This window comes from Lycorma delicatula, chromosome 1 (assembly GCF_047948215.1).
Source record: "Lycorma delicatula isolate Av1 chromosome 1, ASM4794821v1, whole genome shotgun sequence".
Lineage (NCBI taxonomy): Eukaryota > Metazoa > Arthropoda > Insecta > Hemiptera > Fulgoridae > Lycorma > Lycorma delicatula.
This window is the reverse complement of record NC_134455.1, coordinates 74,765,181-74,783,793: the sequence shown is the minus strand read 5'-3', so window position 1 is coordinate 74,783,793 and position 18,613 is coordinate 74,765,181. Positions and strand designations below refer to the sequence as shown.

The 18,613-nt window shown below is 28.2% G+C and overlaps 2 protein-coding genes across 3 annotated transcripts; one reads left to right on the top strand and one right to left on the bottom strand.

Moving 5' to 3' along the window:
• Nucleotides 1-3,414: 3,414 nt before the first annotated feature.
• LOC142319385 (uncharacterized) lies at nt 3,415-7,148 on the bottom strand. 2 transcript variants are annotated; one of them, XM_075356618.1, is made up of 2 exons: nt 6,796-7,148; nt 3,415-5,060 (listed from the first exon to the last, which is right to left on the bottom strand). In XM_075356618.1, the coding sequence occupies exon 2, from the start codon at nt 5,000-5,002 to the stop codon at nt 3,506-3,508; it is 1,497 nt and encodes a 498-aa protein (XP_075212733.1). In that variant the 5' UTR covers nt 5,003-5,060; nt 6,796-7,148; the 3' UTR covers nt 3,415-3,505. The 2 variants fall into 2 exon arrangements, with proteins under 2 accessions (XP_075212733.1, XP_075212742.1); XM_075356627.1 differs by lacking the exon at nt 6,796-7,148 and adding an exon at nt 6,372-6,629.
• A 3,034-nt stretch (nt 7,149-10,182) lies between these two features.
• On the top strand, nt 10,183-17,616 carry LOC142319378 (uncharacterized). Its single transcript, XM_075356606.1, has 2 exons — nt 10,183-10,610; nt 13,372-17,616. The coding sequence occupies exon 2, from the start codon at nt 13,468-13,470 to the stop codon at nt 16,384-16,386; it is 2,919 nt and encodes a 972-aa protein (XP_075212721.1). The 5' UTR covers nt 10,183-10,610; nt 13,372-13,467; the 3' UTR covers nt 16,387-17,616.
• Nucleotides 17,617-18,613: the final 997 nt, after the last annotated feature.

Genomic DNA, 18,613 nt, shown 5'->3' with positions numbered 1-18,613 from the left:
AGACGGTGGCTGTAAGAGCTATTTCCTCCTACGCCAAAAAAAAAAAATTACGCCAAAAAAAAAAATTCATATTATGTACATTACTAATCTTTTTGCCAAGTGATTTTGAGTTGTAGGTGCTGTACAGGGAGTATTTTTAAATTCATGGAAGCTGTGACAAAAAAAATGGTTACCAATTCTCAAATGTAATATTGAAAGTGGAAAATGATTTTGGAAGATAATCAAGTGACTATCAACTGTAGTTTCAAATCTGGATTGAATAAAAAGTAAGTACCGTAAATGTCTAATAGAATTTTTAAAATGCAGCAAAACATAAAAAAAATATGTATATCTAGAATTGTACATGGTGATTTTAACAAATTTTGGGGGCTGAATTCAAAACTTATAAAATTTTGAGTAATAAAAAAGTTACACAAAAATATTGATATCAGTGTGATAACAATATTTCAAAAAAGTTATTTGTGTGTAGTCATTTATAATTTGTTTAAATCGGCTAAATTTTTGTTTATTCACATACAAATGAATTGAAATATATTCAATACAGTTTTTAAACATTTAAATCATTGGAACTGAATTTTTAAAATATGTTGACATTTTTCCTACAAATACTAATTCAATATTTTACATAATTATTTTTACTAATTACGAAATTAATATAACTGATCCCAAATGGGATCTCATGGCCTCCCAAGTGGCACATATTTTCTTACTACATTAATTCCATACAATAGGAATATAGCAATATTCTATCATATATATCATGTAAGGCAAGATTCTACCTTATATATCATATAAGATAGAATAAAAATTGAAGATCTTAGTAGCTTTTTCATTAATTAAACTTTCAAATGGTTTCTTACTTAAACTTGAATACAATTTATTTGATGCTATGAGATTCTTGCTAGTTGCTTGCTAAGAAATTGATAGATATTCACTCAAATTCTTGCTAGATGAAATATATAACTGCTAAAAAAGACAGTAAACCTTATTGCTTTGCTTTACAGCAATAAATATTAATTTATAAATATAAATTAATATAATATTAATTTATAATATAAATATTATTATATTTATTAATTATTATTTACAGAAAATATGTTACCAAAATATATATATATATATATATATATATTATATTTCTTTTAATTAAAAAACTTAATGTACATCAAAAATATAAATGAAAATTAAGATTTTAGAAAAATATGAAATTTATTGAGCTACATAAGGCTTTTACATGACTTTTTTTAATTCAAAATTTGTCACTTTAATTTTAAAAACACTTGCATACGTATTGATACTTTAGCAATAGTAGAATATTATTTTCCAAAGACCAACAGGTTATATAATTCCAGTTTCAAGAAGTTTATATTTGAAATTGTTCTTCCAATATGAAAATGCCTATTATAGCACCACTTAAAATACTATTTTAAGTTTTTATTTTTATTTCTTGGATTTTTTTAATAAAATGCATCTTCAGCAAGTAGAGTAGAAAAAAGTGTGAGAACATTGTTTTTTTAAATTGGATTTTACTTTACCATTAAAAAGTTTTACTACAATTTCAAAAGTAATATAAAAGCTGCAACGAAACTTCAACAAAAAAAATTATAATCTTTCATTTATGTATCCTGAAAGTAAATATTAAAAAAATTGTACTTCACGTAAATAACAAAAAAAATTAGCCCTCTACAAAATATTTTAATTTATGCACAGTTAATAGTCAAAATAAGTTAAAATAACTTCAGCCAGCAATAATATTAAAACTGATAATCCAACCTTGTATTATAAAAAAGTTGACAGACTGAAATAAAGGATTAACTTTAGCTTCAACAAAATTTAAAAATACTATAAAATATATTTCCATCAGTAGAAGAAAAACCTCAATTATGTATGTTCATAAATTTAAACAGTTTTTGTACTAAATTGGTTTTCATGCAATAAAAAAAATATTTACTTAAGCAAATTATTACATCTGTTGTTTATATTAGTTTTATTCTTCTCATTGGGCACCTGACTGAGTGCAATCAACAAGTTTCATGAGAAGGTGTAATGAACCTAAACTTGCCAAAAAGTGAATAATAAAATTATTATTATTATACTTACAAATTACATTAAAATTCCTCAGACTATGCTATAAAATGCAGTAACTATTAAGTTGTACATAGTATAAGTAAAAAAATGTTTTACAGTTTAATGGTCTTACTGAATTTCATTTAAACTTCCACAGTAATTAAAATTTGAAAAATCCATTACTAAAACTGAGGGCAATTTCAGAAGTAAGAAATGCATATTGTTACATGAACACAAACAAAAAATGACGATTTCCGTCTTATTTCATTGTAAGAATTAGATCTTTCAACTGTAGGTGGTATGAATTTTTCATTGCTGTGTGTTGGGGTTACTATATCAGTCAATTTCTCAAAAATCTTTGAAAACAACCCAGTGTGAGGTGTAAGTAGTAATTAGACTTGAGTACAAAATAGTTCTTTTTTTTACAGCCAAACAATCAATAATAATCACCTTGAAAAAACAAAAAAATAAATAATGCCAGTAATATAGGTCAGTAAAACAAATTGTACAATAATTTTAAGTTGCATTAAATTAAAATAAAATGGGAACATAGCAAAGAATTAAATTGGAAATTAATAAACAGAAAAAGATAAACAAAGATGGTGCAAAACATCACTAATGGTAAGAATAATTTATAAAAAATTAAAATATTTAAAATAAAAGAAAAATTTATGTAATATATTTTTACATAATCATGGACAAGGTAGTAAATTTTCCTGGTAGGTAATCATTACTTTTTAAATTTGTGCAAGCAGGTCTGCCCGACTAAATTCTCAACTAAATGCTGAGGATGCGAAACTTGAAAGAACCATTGAGTCCTTAGTATCTGGTAGGGCTGCCCGTAGATCAATTAAGGAACTCTATCTCTAGTAGCTGTGAAAAAAGCATAAAGAAAATCCTTAAGAAAGCAAGTAAGCCTCACTGATTCAGGGACATTTGGGGCATCTGGTAGAAAAAAAAACTGAAGTCAACATTTGTTCATAAGGTTGTAGTAGTGTTCTAAATAAAAGTTGTTTGTGTTCTTAAAAACAGAGATTTCATTTAGAAAAGTGAAATAATTCATACTAATCACTAAAGCAAAACTTTGTACAGATAGTGGAAGCCATTCACTAAAACTCTAATAAACGATTTCAAGTTTTGCAACACAAATTGAACTGAGAGGATGGATAAAAGATTCTTGACCAATCTCACAAAGCTCTGACTTTATGCCTGCTGAATCCAAACATTCAGGATACTGTGCAAAACAGAGGATATTTTGAGACTAGAGACATGATGTGGTATGTTTAAACTACCTTTGGGACTATGTTAAAAAAATCAATATGAAATAAACTTTTTTTATGACCATAATTAAAAATAATATATAAATAAAATTCTCATTTCTTTATTTCAACTGGTACTTAATACTAAAATACATCTCGTACTCTACTATGTGTTGACATTATAACGAAGCAATAAAAAGATCAGAGATTTGTTTATAATTTAAATAACTAGCTACTACATAAAGGCAATCATAATGAAGTTCAATACCTTCTGATATTTCGCACAATTCTGTAGACATATTTAGATCATTAATACCACAAGTGTTACATTCTTTGTTATCAAGATAAAAATCAGAATTACTTACAATAATTACCCCATCTAACTTTTTAATTAAATCTCGCTTATGTTTTTCAACTTTAATTTCCTCAAATTTCAAAAGTATTACATCAGAATATATGGGAAATCGCAGTTTAATGAGATTTTCAATGTTACTAAGATTTTTTAAACATTCACTGGCTAATCTATCAAAACACAGACGAAACTTTGTTATTGTAAAAATACATAAATTATGTAAATTAATTTCATCTATAATCTTTACTGTTTTCATTTCAATTAATTCATTTTTACACTTTTCAGCAAAGTCTGTATAAAAATTGGAATCAGGTAAATTTTCATACACTTCACACTGATCAATAAGTAGAGTAAGTTTTATAATATGACTAAGATTTTCAGGAAGAGAAGTATTCATCACTTCAATAATTTTATTTAATGGTACTGAATTAATTTCACTTTTAATTAAAACTTTTCCGCCATTCTGAATAAGCAAGTTAATAATTTCAGGACTACGAGCAGCAAACAGAGGACTATTTAATTCAAAGTCTAAGCGATTTGGATCAGCACCATTTTTTAAAAGTATTTCAATGAACTCACTGTCTTTGTAACTGATGACAGCTAATAGTAACGGTGTCTGACCCTTATTATTTATACAATTAACAGAGACACCGTGATGAATCAAGACACCAACAAATTCAGCACTATTAGAATAATGTAGTGTTCCATTTCCATTTACATCTGTTTCATGTATATCAGCACCTTTATTTATAAGTCCATAAATTAATTCAATATCTGTATCACACTGTAATGCACTCATTAATGGTGTTCTACCAAATACATTTCTTGTATTTATTTCAGCATTATATTTTACTAATAAATTAAACATTTCTACTTTCTTACAAAAATGCATTGGAGTGAAGTGATATTTTGGAGTAAATTTATTAATATCAGCTCCCATTAGTATAAGCTGTTCAGCATAATCTACATTGGAACCATTATGACGTACCACTTGAATAAACGGTGTCATATCAAATCCATCAACACAATTAATATCACCTCCATTTGATAAAATTTCTTTCACTATTTCAATGGATTTACACTGGAAAATAGCTCGTGTAATTAAAGTAAATTTATACTGAATTCCATAATTATTTATGCAGCCACTCTCTAGATTTTCTAAAATCAACCTCAATATCTCAATACTACTTACTTCATCAATTACATTAAAACATAACCAATCAATATTTTTTAACTTTGTTACTCTACAACCATAGTTTAATAATCTGCGCACTTGATTTATGTTGTTATTTTTAACAGCCTTTTTAAGTCGTCTGTAATCCATCTTCAAATAGTAATTAAAAACCCATTACGTGTTATCAAGTCTCCATCCAATTCCAACCCTGCAATAAAACAAATCGAATATATATAAAAATTTAAATGCATAATACTTAAAATTATATTTTTAGGGCAAAATAACAAAAATAAGTAATTATCTTTAAAAAATCCAAATATAGTTTGAAGCAGTAGTGGAAATGCAAATATGATGAAATATACATAAATATATTATTTTTATTTACTACATGAACTGACAAAAAAATTCTCTAAAAATGAAAAAAAAATCTGTTTTCAAGAGATACATACTATGAGAACCTGTAGAAAAATTAAAAAACAGAATAGAAAGAAATAAACTGAGTCTCTAACAGGGCACGAGCTACGTTTTTTGGAATTCAGGAATATTTATTATTTTTTAATCTAAGCTTTGCAATTAATTTTCTTTATTTTTTTGTATCAAAGTACAGTGAATAAACATTGAACATCAGACAATAATATTACTACATATAACAATAAGCAATAACAACAAAAAATCTTTAAATTACCATAAATAATTTTTTTTAATATAACATTTAATTGAACAGAATAACATAATGGGACCATCAGAGGAACTTACTCCACAAAATAAAAAAGAATCACTGAAATTAATCATTTTGAAGAATAAGCCTTGGAACATATATACATATATTGATGAGAAAATGGACATGAATCTCTTTTATGTAAACCTAAAAATAGTTTCTTCACTCCTATTACTTTTCAGATGTATAATCCACAGTTCTCATTAATTCTCTATACTGTAAATCCCTGTTAACCAACTCTGTAAAAAAAAATAAAATTAAGAATTTTTAAATATTTTTTTCTGAAATCCTAGTGTAATTTCCTGTCTGAAATATACAAAAAATTAATGGGGGGAGGATAACAAGGCAACCTAAAATTTCAAGTTACACAACATTTTAATTACAATTAATAAATAAAATAATGAAATGAAAATATTTGTTTTTGGATGCATAATTAAATTATTTTTTAAGGAAAAGAAAACATCATAACTAAAGTTTGTCAGTACAACTCATTAAATTGAAACTCCACAATTAAGCGTTTTATCATTTCATTGTTATTCTATTTATAAATTCCGGATTCAAATACCAATTAGCCACCACTTTTCACATGCTTGAAATTTCATCTGATATAAAGTGACTAATTAGGCATTGTTATTTTGAAATAAAGAAATAAATACAATGTATATATGTTTGTAATCTCAATAAATATACAGATTACTCTTTTTGGTAGATTGTATTACTAAGTTTAAAAAAGGAGGCAAGTGAATAAGTAATCCTTCACACTTCAGTGAAAGAAAGTTAAATTTTTGAAATTAAACTTACTTGAAGTATATCTCTTCACAACAAAATGATAAAAGTACATAACAATGAAAATGAAATAAAGTTGCAGCAAGAAACATTCGAGGTTATGAATCATATGTTACCATCTTTCAAACTCAAAACTTCAACACTATGCGTTTAGCGAAACGCATCGATACTTCGACTAGTATTGTAATTAACAGTAACCTAAGAGTCCAATAGTTTTCGGTAAAAAACTCCATCTACTGAATTTCATACTGTAAATTATACGGTTCTTTACCAAGAAATCTTCAGTCAAAATAGGGGATACAGATATAAAACTAATAAATAAAAAGTTCGATATTACTAATAGAAGAAAATAATTACACGAAATAATAGCAAAACAAGCATAAAAAGTAAAAGGTTAGTCCCATACATAGAAAAAAAAATTGATTAACATATAAATTACCTTGAAAGACATTACCGAGTATGGTTACAAGGACTACGTTTTAACATAAAATTTAGTTCGTTTTGTCGTTATAATAGTTACAAATTTTAATTAATATCATCGCCAACCGTCATGGGCAGATCGTAAGTCATAAGAAATGCAAATACGCTTAAACATCGCGGAGAACTGAAAAATCAATTTTCATTTATAAACGATGACATAGTTATTACGACTTATCGATTACAAACTAGCGATTGCTCTAAATCGATTAAAGGTAGTAATCACGTAGCTGTTTTGATCGAAGCGTTTATCGGATCTTTTTCTCATAAGCAATAAAACTTTTCGTTTATATTTTACGTTTTAACACGTCACGTTACAATGATAGACGGCTCGTGAAAGGAAATGAGGATGTTGAAGTTTAGGAAAAAACGGTGACCTTACAGAAGCGAAAATACTTACGCTAATAATAGCTGGCTGATATTGATAAATCAGCCAGATATTATATATATATCGTGTGATCACGATAAATATATCTATATATTTTTTAATATATTATAACGTGTTATTTTTCTGTTAATTTAATTAATGAAATTACACTAGTTAAAATAATTAGAATTGGAAAAAATTAATTAATTAAGCTAATTTTTGATTATATTCGTTGGAAAGAACAAAACGAATGGGTGTACACCAATTGTGAAGGTAGACCGGAAAAGTCACTTCTATAATTTATTTTCCAATACAAGAAGAATTGGAAAGGTTTATAAATGTACGTGGCACTCCAACTTTTTACGAATTAATTATGATTATAAAAGCTGTACGTTTTTCAACTTCACCATTTAACTAATTTTTCCTTCTAATTATTTGAACTAGTATAATTTAATTTCATTTTTAAAAAAATAATAAAACGTTACAATATAGTTAAATGTACAGAATGTATCACGACGTTCTCCCAGGACTTTCATAACCTACTCTACTCGTGAAAATAATGGAAAAAGTACATATAAACATATATCCTGAAATGCTTCGTTTGCGAGTTACGGCTAGTGAAAGATTTCGCTCGGATTTCAGCTACCCCGGTGAAATGAAGTCGTACTGAAATTTTTAAGACGTTAATTAAGAGATAGAATTAGTGATCATATATGTTTTTTTACTCGAAAAATTTAATAAAATAGGTCGGAGAACCGTATCTGCAATAGTTTATAAGAAATTTGGGGTGAAAACCAATAAATTAGGGTAAAATACCCTATTTTTTTTTTACGTACTTTGTTAAACGGGTAATAAACACATAAAACTTTTCAACAACAATTGTATAGGTAAGTGAACAAAAAAGTGCAAGATAAGTTGAATAAAACAAAAAGTTAGATAAATTCAAATTTTGTTTAGAAACAGTACAGTACACTAGCATTGAGAAATATTGTATACAAAACAAAAATGCATTCTCGTGAAAAATTAATTGTCTGCATTATGGATGCGGTTGAGCAACTTAAGGACAACCCTGAAGAAATAAAAAGAGCAATAAAAGCAGTAAAGAAGCGTACCAAGAAATGTGTTGAAAAAGGCGGGCTCATTTTTGAACATTTATTATAAACTGGTACGTTTAATGCACTTTGGTGCATCATGGGAACTTTGACAAAACCACAATTCGCTTAGCTGTGGCTTAAGGTTCAGGATGCGACACTGCTCATTGAGTTGAAGGCTTACCAATGGAAATTCTTCTAAGAAATGACGAAGCTTTTTGACTGCTACGGGTAAAATCCAGGTTTTCACAGTGACTACCCGCTTTTCTCTTGCTGTGTTGAGAAAGCTGAGCAGTCTGTCATCTGTGTCGGAGTTTCAGGACTCATTAAACTCCTGATAAAGATCCTCACATTCTTGACTCCAATCTGGAATATAATTCCTTCTATAACCTTACGGAATGTAGCCTTTTGCAGAATATAATATGAGACTGGTGAATCAATCATAAGTTTTTATTATAGGAGGAATATATCTGATGTCATGTTCAGGCCATGTGGTAAAGGCTCTTCCAATAACTTTGGAAGATCTGGAATCCAGTGGTAATCATGACAGACCTCTGCTGGTTTGGGAAAGGCTCAAAAACCTCCTACCACGTCAAGGATTTTAAACATCTATCACAGGAAAAAAAGCGCAAATCTAATGAGTAACCACGACGCCACCGAGCCGAGTAGAAAGTGCATCCTTTGCATCAAATATTAAGAAGTTATTCTCGGCCCAGCTGGTCGCTTGTGACACTATCATCATCGGACGATTATCCCCAGAAACTATAATGACTATTGAAGCCCCTAACAAAAAAGGTTGGTTATCCAAAACCACAGTGTTGGGATTATGAATGTTAGGAGGCTTATTAATATTAAATATATTCGTTTCAGACACTTTTACTGCCAATATAAATAAATTGTCATCAGAAGCTTTGTGGCTAGTATCTGTTATCTCATAGAGATATCCTTTTCCACTTACGTCGCCACACCATATATTCTATGACCAATAGCCTAAACAAGTCTATACTCGGGATATTATCTCTTGCACAGTTTTCTGGATTTTTAATATAAGTTTCTTGTAGTGCAAGAATATCGACGCTGTTTTCGAGGAAGATTTTGCTTAAATACTCATACTTTGACTTACTTAGGTCCTTAGCGTTAAAGTACTACATATTTAGAACACAACCAATATTCTTGTACTGACCCTGGAAAGAGTCTGCTGTATGTTGAGTGGTAGTTGATATAGATAGGAGATCACGATTTGTGACGTTCTAGGTATTAAAGTCGTAGGGTGTTTAGAACCACTCAGGGGATATTAAGGTCTGAACCCGTACGCGCCAACTTCATCCCTCAGTTACCAAAAAAAATATTATATATATATATATATATATATATAAATATATATATATATATATATATATATATATATTAGATATATATATATATATTAGAAAAAAATAATAATAATATATAAAAATAAAAATAATATATATATATATATATTAGATATATATATATATATCTAATATATATATATATATCTAATATATATATATATATATATATATATATATATATATATATATTAGATATGGAAAGAATAATATAGAGTAAAAAACCAAAATAACAAAAATTCTATTGGTTTTGTGGTAGTCATCTTGGAAAGGAACGTAACACAAGGATAGTGGCAGATTTATGTACCCCTTACTAATCGCATAATGTAGACAGAATCCCTTGCTGCTGTGTCATTTTTCTTATCTAGTGGGTAAACGGTAATCCCGTTAATTTGGCAGTCATACTTTTTTAGTGAACAGAGTTGTGTATTGCGTTCTGATCCTTTAAAGCAGATTGAAAATTTTACTCGGACGGACCTTGGGAGACTAGCCGCATATGTGTTTCGTTGTAAGACAAATTCCCCTTCAGTCCTTTCGGTGCTAATGCCTAACGGCGTAGCAGGGATGCACCTCTTGGCACCCTAGTTATTGGAAAATGCAATGGCATTCATTTTCTACACTCGTCAGCTGCTAAAAAATAACCTAGTGATGTTCACTGCTCTGTGTGAATGATGTAGCGACTCGGTTCATTACAAAGGATATATCGACTTTATAACCGCTTCTAATAAAGCAGCTGTGTCACATTCGTAGGGTTGCTTGCCACGCAGTCTCGATTTATCTGTTAGGTCTTTGCAGTTGACCACATTTGTAGTCGTAATTTGTTTTTAATTACAACAATAATTTCTATAATATCGTACAACTGTGTCCATTTATTATATATGAAGATTAATTCAATGTTAATCTAGACTAAGAACTTCGCAGTACGTACTGATTAATATTGCTTATGGTTGGTACTTTTTTTACTTTATGCACTGTGCTTGTATTACTATTTTATGTTATTTTAATTAATCATAATTTTTAACAACTTTCACAGATACAAATATACACAAATACAGTACACTTGTGGATAATACTAGTACAGTTAGGTTACGTGATCCAACTCTTTTAGTACAGTAACGTGAATATAAAGCGATCGGATATACACTAAATTCAATGTATTGAATTTGAAAATCATTTATCCGATCCCTTTTGTAACTTACAGAAATATTCTTCACACACTGTCAGGGCAGATTTTTCCCACATTACCAACAACAAACAAATACAGTAAAAAGGCATGTTGTGTATCATATACATTACTTAGTGCACTTTTAGATAATATATGAATTTATTTTCAAATGTTTTAAGTAATTACATTTTGTTCATTAATTTTGACTTCAAAAGAAAAAGCTACATCTAAAAATAACTTTCATAAAATTTAAAAATAATAAATGAATGCAGTAGGTGCTGGCTAAAAATTATATTTCAAGAAAAGTGACAAATATTTATTGTTAATTGTAGTCAAACAGTTTTTTATTTGTATGGTCGTCTCCTAAAAAATGATCTATCATTCTTTTATTGCACTTCAGACTAGTTAACAGTTTGATTTTTAAGGGTATCTGGATTTTTATAAGATTGTAGATATAGCTGGAATAATTTACAAGATAGAACAATAATTTTGCTTTGGTTTCAGAGATCTCTTATTAAAGGGAGTGAAAAAACTTCCATCTTTATATGATGGAATTGAACATTACACATCTAAAATTAGTGGAATTTTATGAAATTATTATATTTTTTCGCCGAAATAGTTTTCAAGAGATTAGAAAAATTTACTTTTAATTTTTCCCCAACAGTAGTGATACATTAAGCCATACCAACAATAAAACTTAATGTATTTTGTATTTTTTTTTATCATTACTTTGGAGATAAATTACTTTTTGAATATTTGGCTAAGTAATAATGTATGTAATCTTAAGCCTGTTTCATTTTTAAACAAGTCTTAAAGGTGGGGAAGCAATAGGCTCTATATTTTGTTAAAAGAGATTTTTTCTGCTAATACTGAGGCTTTTGTTGTTGTGACTATAAGCTTCTAATTACAATCAGAGTTTTTGCCACCTATTTACTTAACCATTCTTTAGGTTTGTCATCATCACTTACAAGTCTATTATCGAAAAAATTCTTTAACATATTTAACTGGGACAAGTAATTTGAAAAAATAAGTTTGATCTGAGTGATGGTTAACTGAAAACATCCCATCTTGAGTTTTCCCAGACTATGATGTAACAGCTACAGAATATGGATGAGCATTATCATTCAACAAATCTTTATTGGCCTCTTTAATAGCATTTTGCAATTTTTGGAACATTTCACAATAAACTTGGTGCAGTAATTGTTCCATTTGGTATGACAATTATAGGAAACCAAGCCAATTCACAGGAATACTTCATTATGAATCAAGAAAAACAAAAATAGACTGCTGGGAGTGGTTTCCGCTTACAGAACAGTCTCCTATGAGGCACTTTGCGTTTTGGCAGCAGTACCTCCAATCGACTTAATGGCCCATTACAGGGTAGAGATATCGCAAGGACTGGAAACTCAGGAGGCTAAGCATAGGCTGATAACTAGGTGGAAAGAAAGGTAAAGAGAGGTAGGACCTGCTAGCAGAACAAAACAGCTAATCCCTGACCTTGAGAGTTGGATCAATTGGAAACACGGGGAGGTGGACTTCTTTTTGTCGCAGTACTTTACGGGCCACGGTAATTTTAATTATTACCTTCACAGAGTTGGGAGAAGACAAACGCCGGCCTGTATGTACTGCGGCACTGAGGACGATGCAGACCACACCTTCAAGGAATGCATCAGATGGATACAAAATAGACGAGACACAAATTTATCAACGATGAGACCTGAGGAGATTACGAGTAACATGCTACATATTGAGGACAATTTGAAAAGAATTGAAGGAACTATCAGGAATATCTTAACAGTAGAAAACGAAGACGAGAGGAAACTGGGCTTCTGAGTGAATAGGGTAGAATTAGGGTAGGGTGGATAGCCCCAGTGGTGAGGGCTGGCATGCTTAGGTGTGTCAGTTCCAAGGATCCACTGGGGACTCCGAGGGAGAATAGGTCTATACAAGTGTAAAAGACCCATCGATGCGTCACGACTTTCCAAGGTATGGCATAGCGATACAGAAGGGCAAATGAGACTCAAAAGACCTGACCGGTGGGCCGACCTGCTTTGCCGGACATACAGCCGGTAGGTGGGGAGGCCCATTAGAGTATAACAGGCACTCCCCTGGGTGGCGTAATACCAACCAGTCGGACCGGCCCAGGGGAGCAGAGTCAAAAAAAAAAAAAAAAAAAGAAAGTATTCAAAGTTGAATAGTGGCCATCATCATCCAGTGTACAGAAATACTTATAGTTTTTCATAAAACAAGAATGATGCCACTTAAAGTGATTCACTTCACCACCAGCAGCACACTTCAACTCTGTAATCATGTTTCATTACTGGCAATGACTTGAGTTGAAAGTTCCATAACTCTTCTGTTTACCGCAACTAAAATTCCAATACAGACCCTATTTACTTGTATTAGTCTTCTATTAATATGCTCAGTATACATACTTAGCTTTTTAGTTGCTGCTTAAATTTTTGTTTTTTTCAAAAACATTTATTAGAAATATTATAACACATAAGTTTTATTGCATTTTCATATTTTATTTTTGTTTCAGATAAATTTGGAAACTGGATTTTCTATTTATAGTATTAGCTGATCATAAGATTTACTTGAAAAAAAAATCGCTTGAAGAAACTGGGTCAACTGCACAATGCCATTTGATAGAGATTTTAGCAATATTATTGATGTATCATTATATCAAAACACACATGGAAGAAGTTATTGTAATATATGTAAATGTGAATTGACATTAGGTGTAAATTCAAATGATTTTGTTAATAATTTAAATGTACATGCTAATGGTAAAAAACATCAACGTTTGAAAAGACTTCAGTCATACAATAATGATTGTTCTTCATATCTTGATAATAAATTAACAACAGATAAAACTGAAAATAATGTAAAAATAGATTCATTTGACTGGGAGAAAGGTTTTGATCATGATAAATTAAAAGATCATGGAATTTTAATTAATAAGAATAATAATAGTATATATTGTTATTTCTGTAGAAAATCTTTACCCCAATTATCATGTAATGTTAATGCTAATAAATATAATATTAAAACACATATTACAGGTAAAAAACATATTCAGTTAAAATTATCTAACATTTGTGAAACTAGTAGTAGCATTACTAGTAAACTTGATGATGATCTTTTTAACAGTAACAGTACATCTAAAACTTTTAGTACTAAGATTGTAAATATTCCTTCAAATTCTCATTCATTTGAATGGGAAAAAGATTTTGATTGCAATAAATTAAAAGATTATGGAATTGTTATTAATCAGAATAATAATACTGTATATTGTTATTTCTGTAATAGTTTTTTACCACAATTATCTGATGATGTTAATTCTAATATATATAATATTAAAACACATGTTATTAGTAAAAAGCATATTCAATTACAATCATGTAAGGAGCTTACTAAAACGAGTGATATTACTAGCAAACTTGTTGATGATCGCTTTAACAGTAACAGTGACAGTACATCTAAGAATTCTAGTATTAATGAAATTGTTAATATTACTTCAGTTCCTTCTTTTTATGATAATCAGTTAGTAGGTAGTAAAGAAAATAAGAAGAAGGATGAAAGAACTGATTTCATATTAAAAAAATTGGATAAAAATCTTTTATTTAATAGAGATTATTTAACTTGTATAAGCAAATTTGAATGTAAATGTTCATTATGTGACTGCAATATTGAGTTAGATGACGATAATAATTACGTTTTGTTAGACCATTTATATAGTAATAAACATTTAACGAAATTAAAATGTATTCAACCAAAACATTATTTCATATCAGTGACTAGTAGACAGAATTCTAGTTATGTTAAAAATAGTACTTCAAATCTCACTATTACAACTTCTGATAATCAGTCATCAGATACTAAAAATTTTAAGGGACGTGATAAAAATATTGATTTTATATTCAGAAACACTGATGAAAGAATTATATTTAATAGAAATTATATAACTTATGTAAGCACTTCATTATATAAATGTACTTTATGTAGCTGTGTTATTAGATTACATAATCACAATAATAAATTTCTCTTAGATCATTTTTATGGTAATAAACATATAAAAAAATTACGTAATGTCAGTCTCAGTTATGCTTCTCTTATGTGTGACAGCAAACGTGATAAAAAAGATGCTAATTTACAAAATAAATTAAAAATATTAAGTAATGTTTATATAGATGAGATGAAAAACATTATAAGTAACAAACATAAAAATACCAATAATAGAGTAGATATAAAGTCAGATTGTGTTGATGAAACTGATAAAAATATGTTATTCATAAGTAATTTGTTTTCATATTTTATTCCATGGAATTTACAACCAGTTAAACAATATATTTCATATAATTCAGACGATGATTTTTTTTGTTCTGTTTGTCATGATTACTGTTTGACTGAGGGTTTGCTTAAAAAAAATATTAACTGTGTAAATTTTAGTAAAATATTAGTCGAGCATTGTAATACAGATTTACACACAATGAGTATGTGTTACCAGTTAAATTATATAGATGCATCTGATAGTGATTGTAGTGATTATGATTTTCTGATAAAATTATTAAACGAGATACCAGATAGTATCGATTATTTTAATATTAATGATTTTATTATGGTGTATAATAATATTGATATTAATGTATGTAAAATTAAATGTAAGGCTTGTTCAACATTTTATACAGTAGATAAAGAAACACCAATTTTTAATAATAATATTCTATTTAAACATATTATATCAAATTATCATAAAAAAAATTCAATTAGATTTAATGATTGTGATAAAGTAAAGAATAATCTATTTTTAGTCGATAAAAATAAGAAATTACTGAAGAAAGAAAACTATTTAACTAAAGATGTACTCAGTTTAATTTTAGATGAATTTGAAGATGATAAAACATATTTAATTAGTTATAAAAGTAAATTGAATCAGATAGTTTGTAAAATTTGCCTTTGCAAAATTTACTTATCAAGTGAAGTAAAAAAGGCAAAAATTAATATTATTGAACATCTGAATGGGAAAATTCATAAAAAGTTAAAAGAATATGAAAAAATAAATCAGTCTGGTCTTGTTTTTAAGGGAAATGGTGATTTAATGAAGCAGTTTTTGCAAAAAAAGTGTGAATATCATGGTCAGATGTTTTGTGATGTGTGTGTAGTATCATTTGAACGGAAAGATAACAGCATGCATTTTAAATCTGAGACACATATAAGAAATTGTTATAAGAAGGGAAATATTTTTATTTACCTTTGTAAAAGATTTTCTCTTAGAAATAAGGAAATCCGATTAAAAAATGTTACTAAAACTACATGTTACAGAGTACCAAAAACTATAAATGCAATGATAGAAACAATTTTCAAAGAATTTCCTTCTAATTTATTTAAACATCGCTCATATATTATAGTAAATAATCACGATTTTCATTATGTTTTATGTAGGATTTGTTATTGCGAGTTTAAAATCATAAATTATAATAATTTGAAAAATAATATATATTTTCATATAAGTTCACGCCAGCATAATTTAAATTTAGATGAAACAAAAGAATAGAAAAACATTTTCATTAATGTTATATAAATTCTTTTAACTTCCAACTTCATTGTAGGCTTTTAGTAATCATGTATATATTTTTCTCAAATTGTATAAAGAATGAGTGATTCAAAATTTGTCAAAAAATCACAAATCACGTTTATAATGAATCCATCTTACAGAACATCGAATGACATTTTCCACTTCACTTTGCTAAAAATGTAGCAACTCTACAATTTGTTTTGATTATTTTTCAAGAATCTTGTATATAAATTTACTTTTAGTTTTTTGTGATGATGTTATATTTTTGTGTAATTAATACATTGTACCAATAATTAAAAAAAGTGTATACATAAAATTGATTGGCTCAGTATTAAAATTGAAGGTGATCTTTTATTATTTTTTAAAATTTTAATAGTGAAGTAATTTTATATCAATTTTTACTTCTGAAAATCTTGAAGTTAAAACATTGCCAGTTCCTATAAGCATTTTGAGCAGAAAAGTGGTCAGTTTTTTACTTACTTTGTAAATTATATTTACAAATTATATTATATTAATTAATTATATTATTATATTAATTATATTTTTTATCTGAATTTAACATCCTGTGATTTTTTTTAATTGTTCTTGACTAATCACATGAGACCATTTGATAAAAATTTCAAACTGTTATTTTCAGCTTGTAACAAGCTCTTGATAATGTCCAAAATGAAATTATAGTAATTACTTTTTGTATTTACATATATTTTTTATAAATTTAAGGGTACATCCAAAGAATTACTTGACAGTTGTTTCCAAATATTTTAATTTATATTGAAATAAAAGTATTTTTAAATAAATGCTGCATGTTGTTTTTATTAGAATACAGTTTTAAAACATTGTATCTCAAGGGATTCAGTAAATAAAATGTGCTTCCTGATCTTTCTCTTGTAACCAAAATTTTTATCTAAAAATTAACAGATATTTACTGCAGGATATTTCTCTGAATGCATATTCTTAATTATTCCCAAAACTGCATTAAATGACAATAGTGTTTTCTTAACTGTAAGATTTGCGGTTCAGGAGAATGTTAACATTTTATTTTATTTATTTCTCATCCTAGTGAACTGTGAAGTATAAGCAGATGTTTTGCCAGAATATTGTTGTGGCTTACTTTTTACATGTAGAATTAAAAGTACAGTTTAACATTTATAACAACGGTATTATTGAAGAACAAGTTGTATGAAATCTGGAAAAAAATAAATTAAAAAATTATGTTTAAATAATTTTAAAATGTGATTATTTTTCAAAATATTAAATAACTTTGACAGATTAACAATTCTCTGATATTCTTTAGCAGGAAGCAGTGAACGATTCAAGCTGTATGTGATATTAATTCAGAATACAATTCAGTTACAACTAAAGTAGAATTATATTTTATTGTTTCCAAGTTTTTCTGTGGATTATCTTGAGGCTGCATATATTTGTTAGTGCCTACCAATTTCATAAAATTAATAACAGCAACCTGTTGGCCTTTTAGATTGTTTAGTATATGTTACTTCTAATTTATTCTTACTGACATTTAATGCAGCACCTACTTACAGATCTCCATTTTCTTCATCTCTTGCTAGATCTTTAGGAGATGAAACATTCATGTTTTGTGAAACTAGTTTTCTTGTGGAAAACTAAATTTTATTAGGATTACCTTTTGGTAATCTAATAAAATGGTATTTTTTTATTAAAGTGCCTTTGATTCTACATTTCTCCATAAAATGTCTAGGTTCATCTATTGTTTTAATTTCTTCTGAACAAATTCTCTTAGTTAGCCCAACCAGTAGTTAAAAATGTGTTAATTTTGTAGCCCCAGCAGAGAGTTTGAAAAAAACATGACAACTATGCAAACTAGACTTTTTCCAGCACTTCATTCCACACATACCAGTTTACAGTTGACCCTATTCCATCTAAAATACCCTTCATCAGGTAATGCAGAAAAAAACAGTCAGATTTAAAAAGTTATACTTTGTTTAAATTGGGTTGCATCCATCTGCGAAACACTGATAACATCATTATTATATTCACCCTTAGGATGTTTTGAAAAATAAAACCTAATCATTTTGATTAGAAAAAGGTTAACAGAGTACTTTTCATGAGAAACAACAGTGTATCTTTCAATCTTGTCTTTCCATACCAAATTTCAACTGTAAATAAAGTTACGGATTGATTTGACTAATAAGCTGATAGTCTCATTTTGGTATAGACATGAATAGTT

What these genes read in the sequence shown, in the direction of transcription:
- LOC142319385 (XM_075356618.1), bottom strand. Translation starts at nt 5,002, where the DNA reads ATGGATTACAGACGACTTAAAAAGGCTGTTAAAAATAACAACATAAAT.
- LOC142319378 (XM_075356606.1), top strand. Translation starts at nt 13,468, where the DNA reads ATGCCATTTGATAGAGATTTTAGCAATATTATTGATGTATCATTATAT.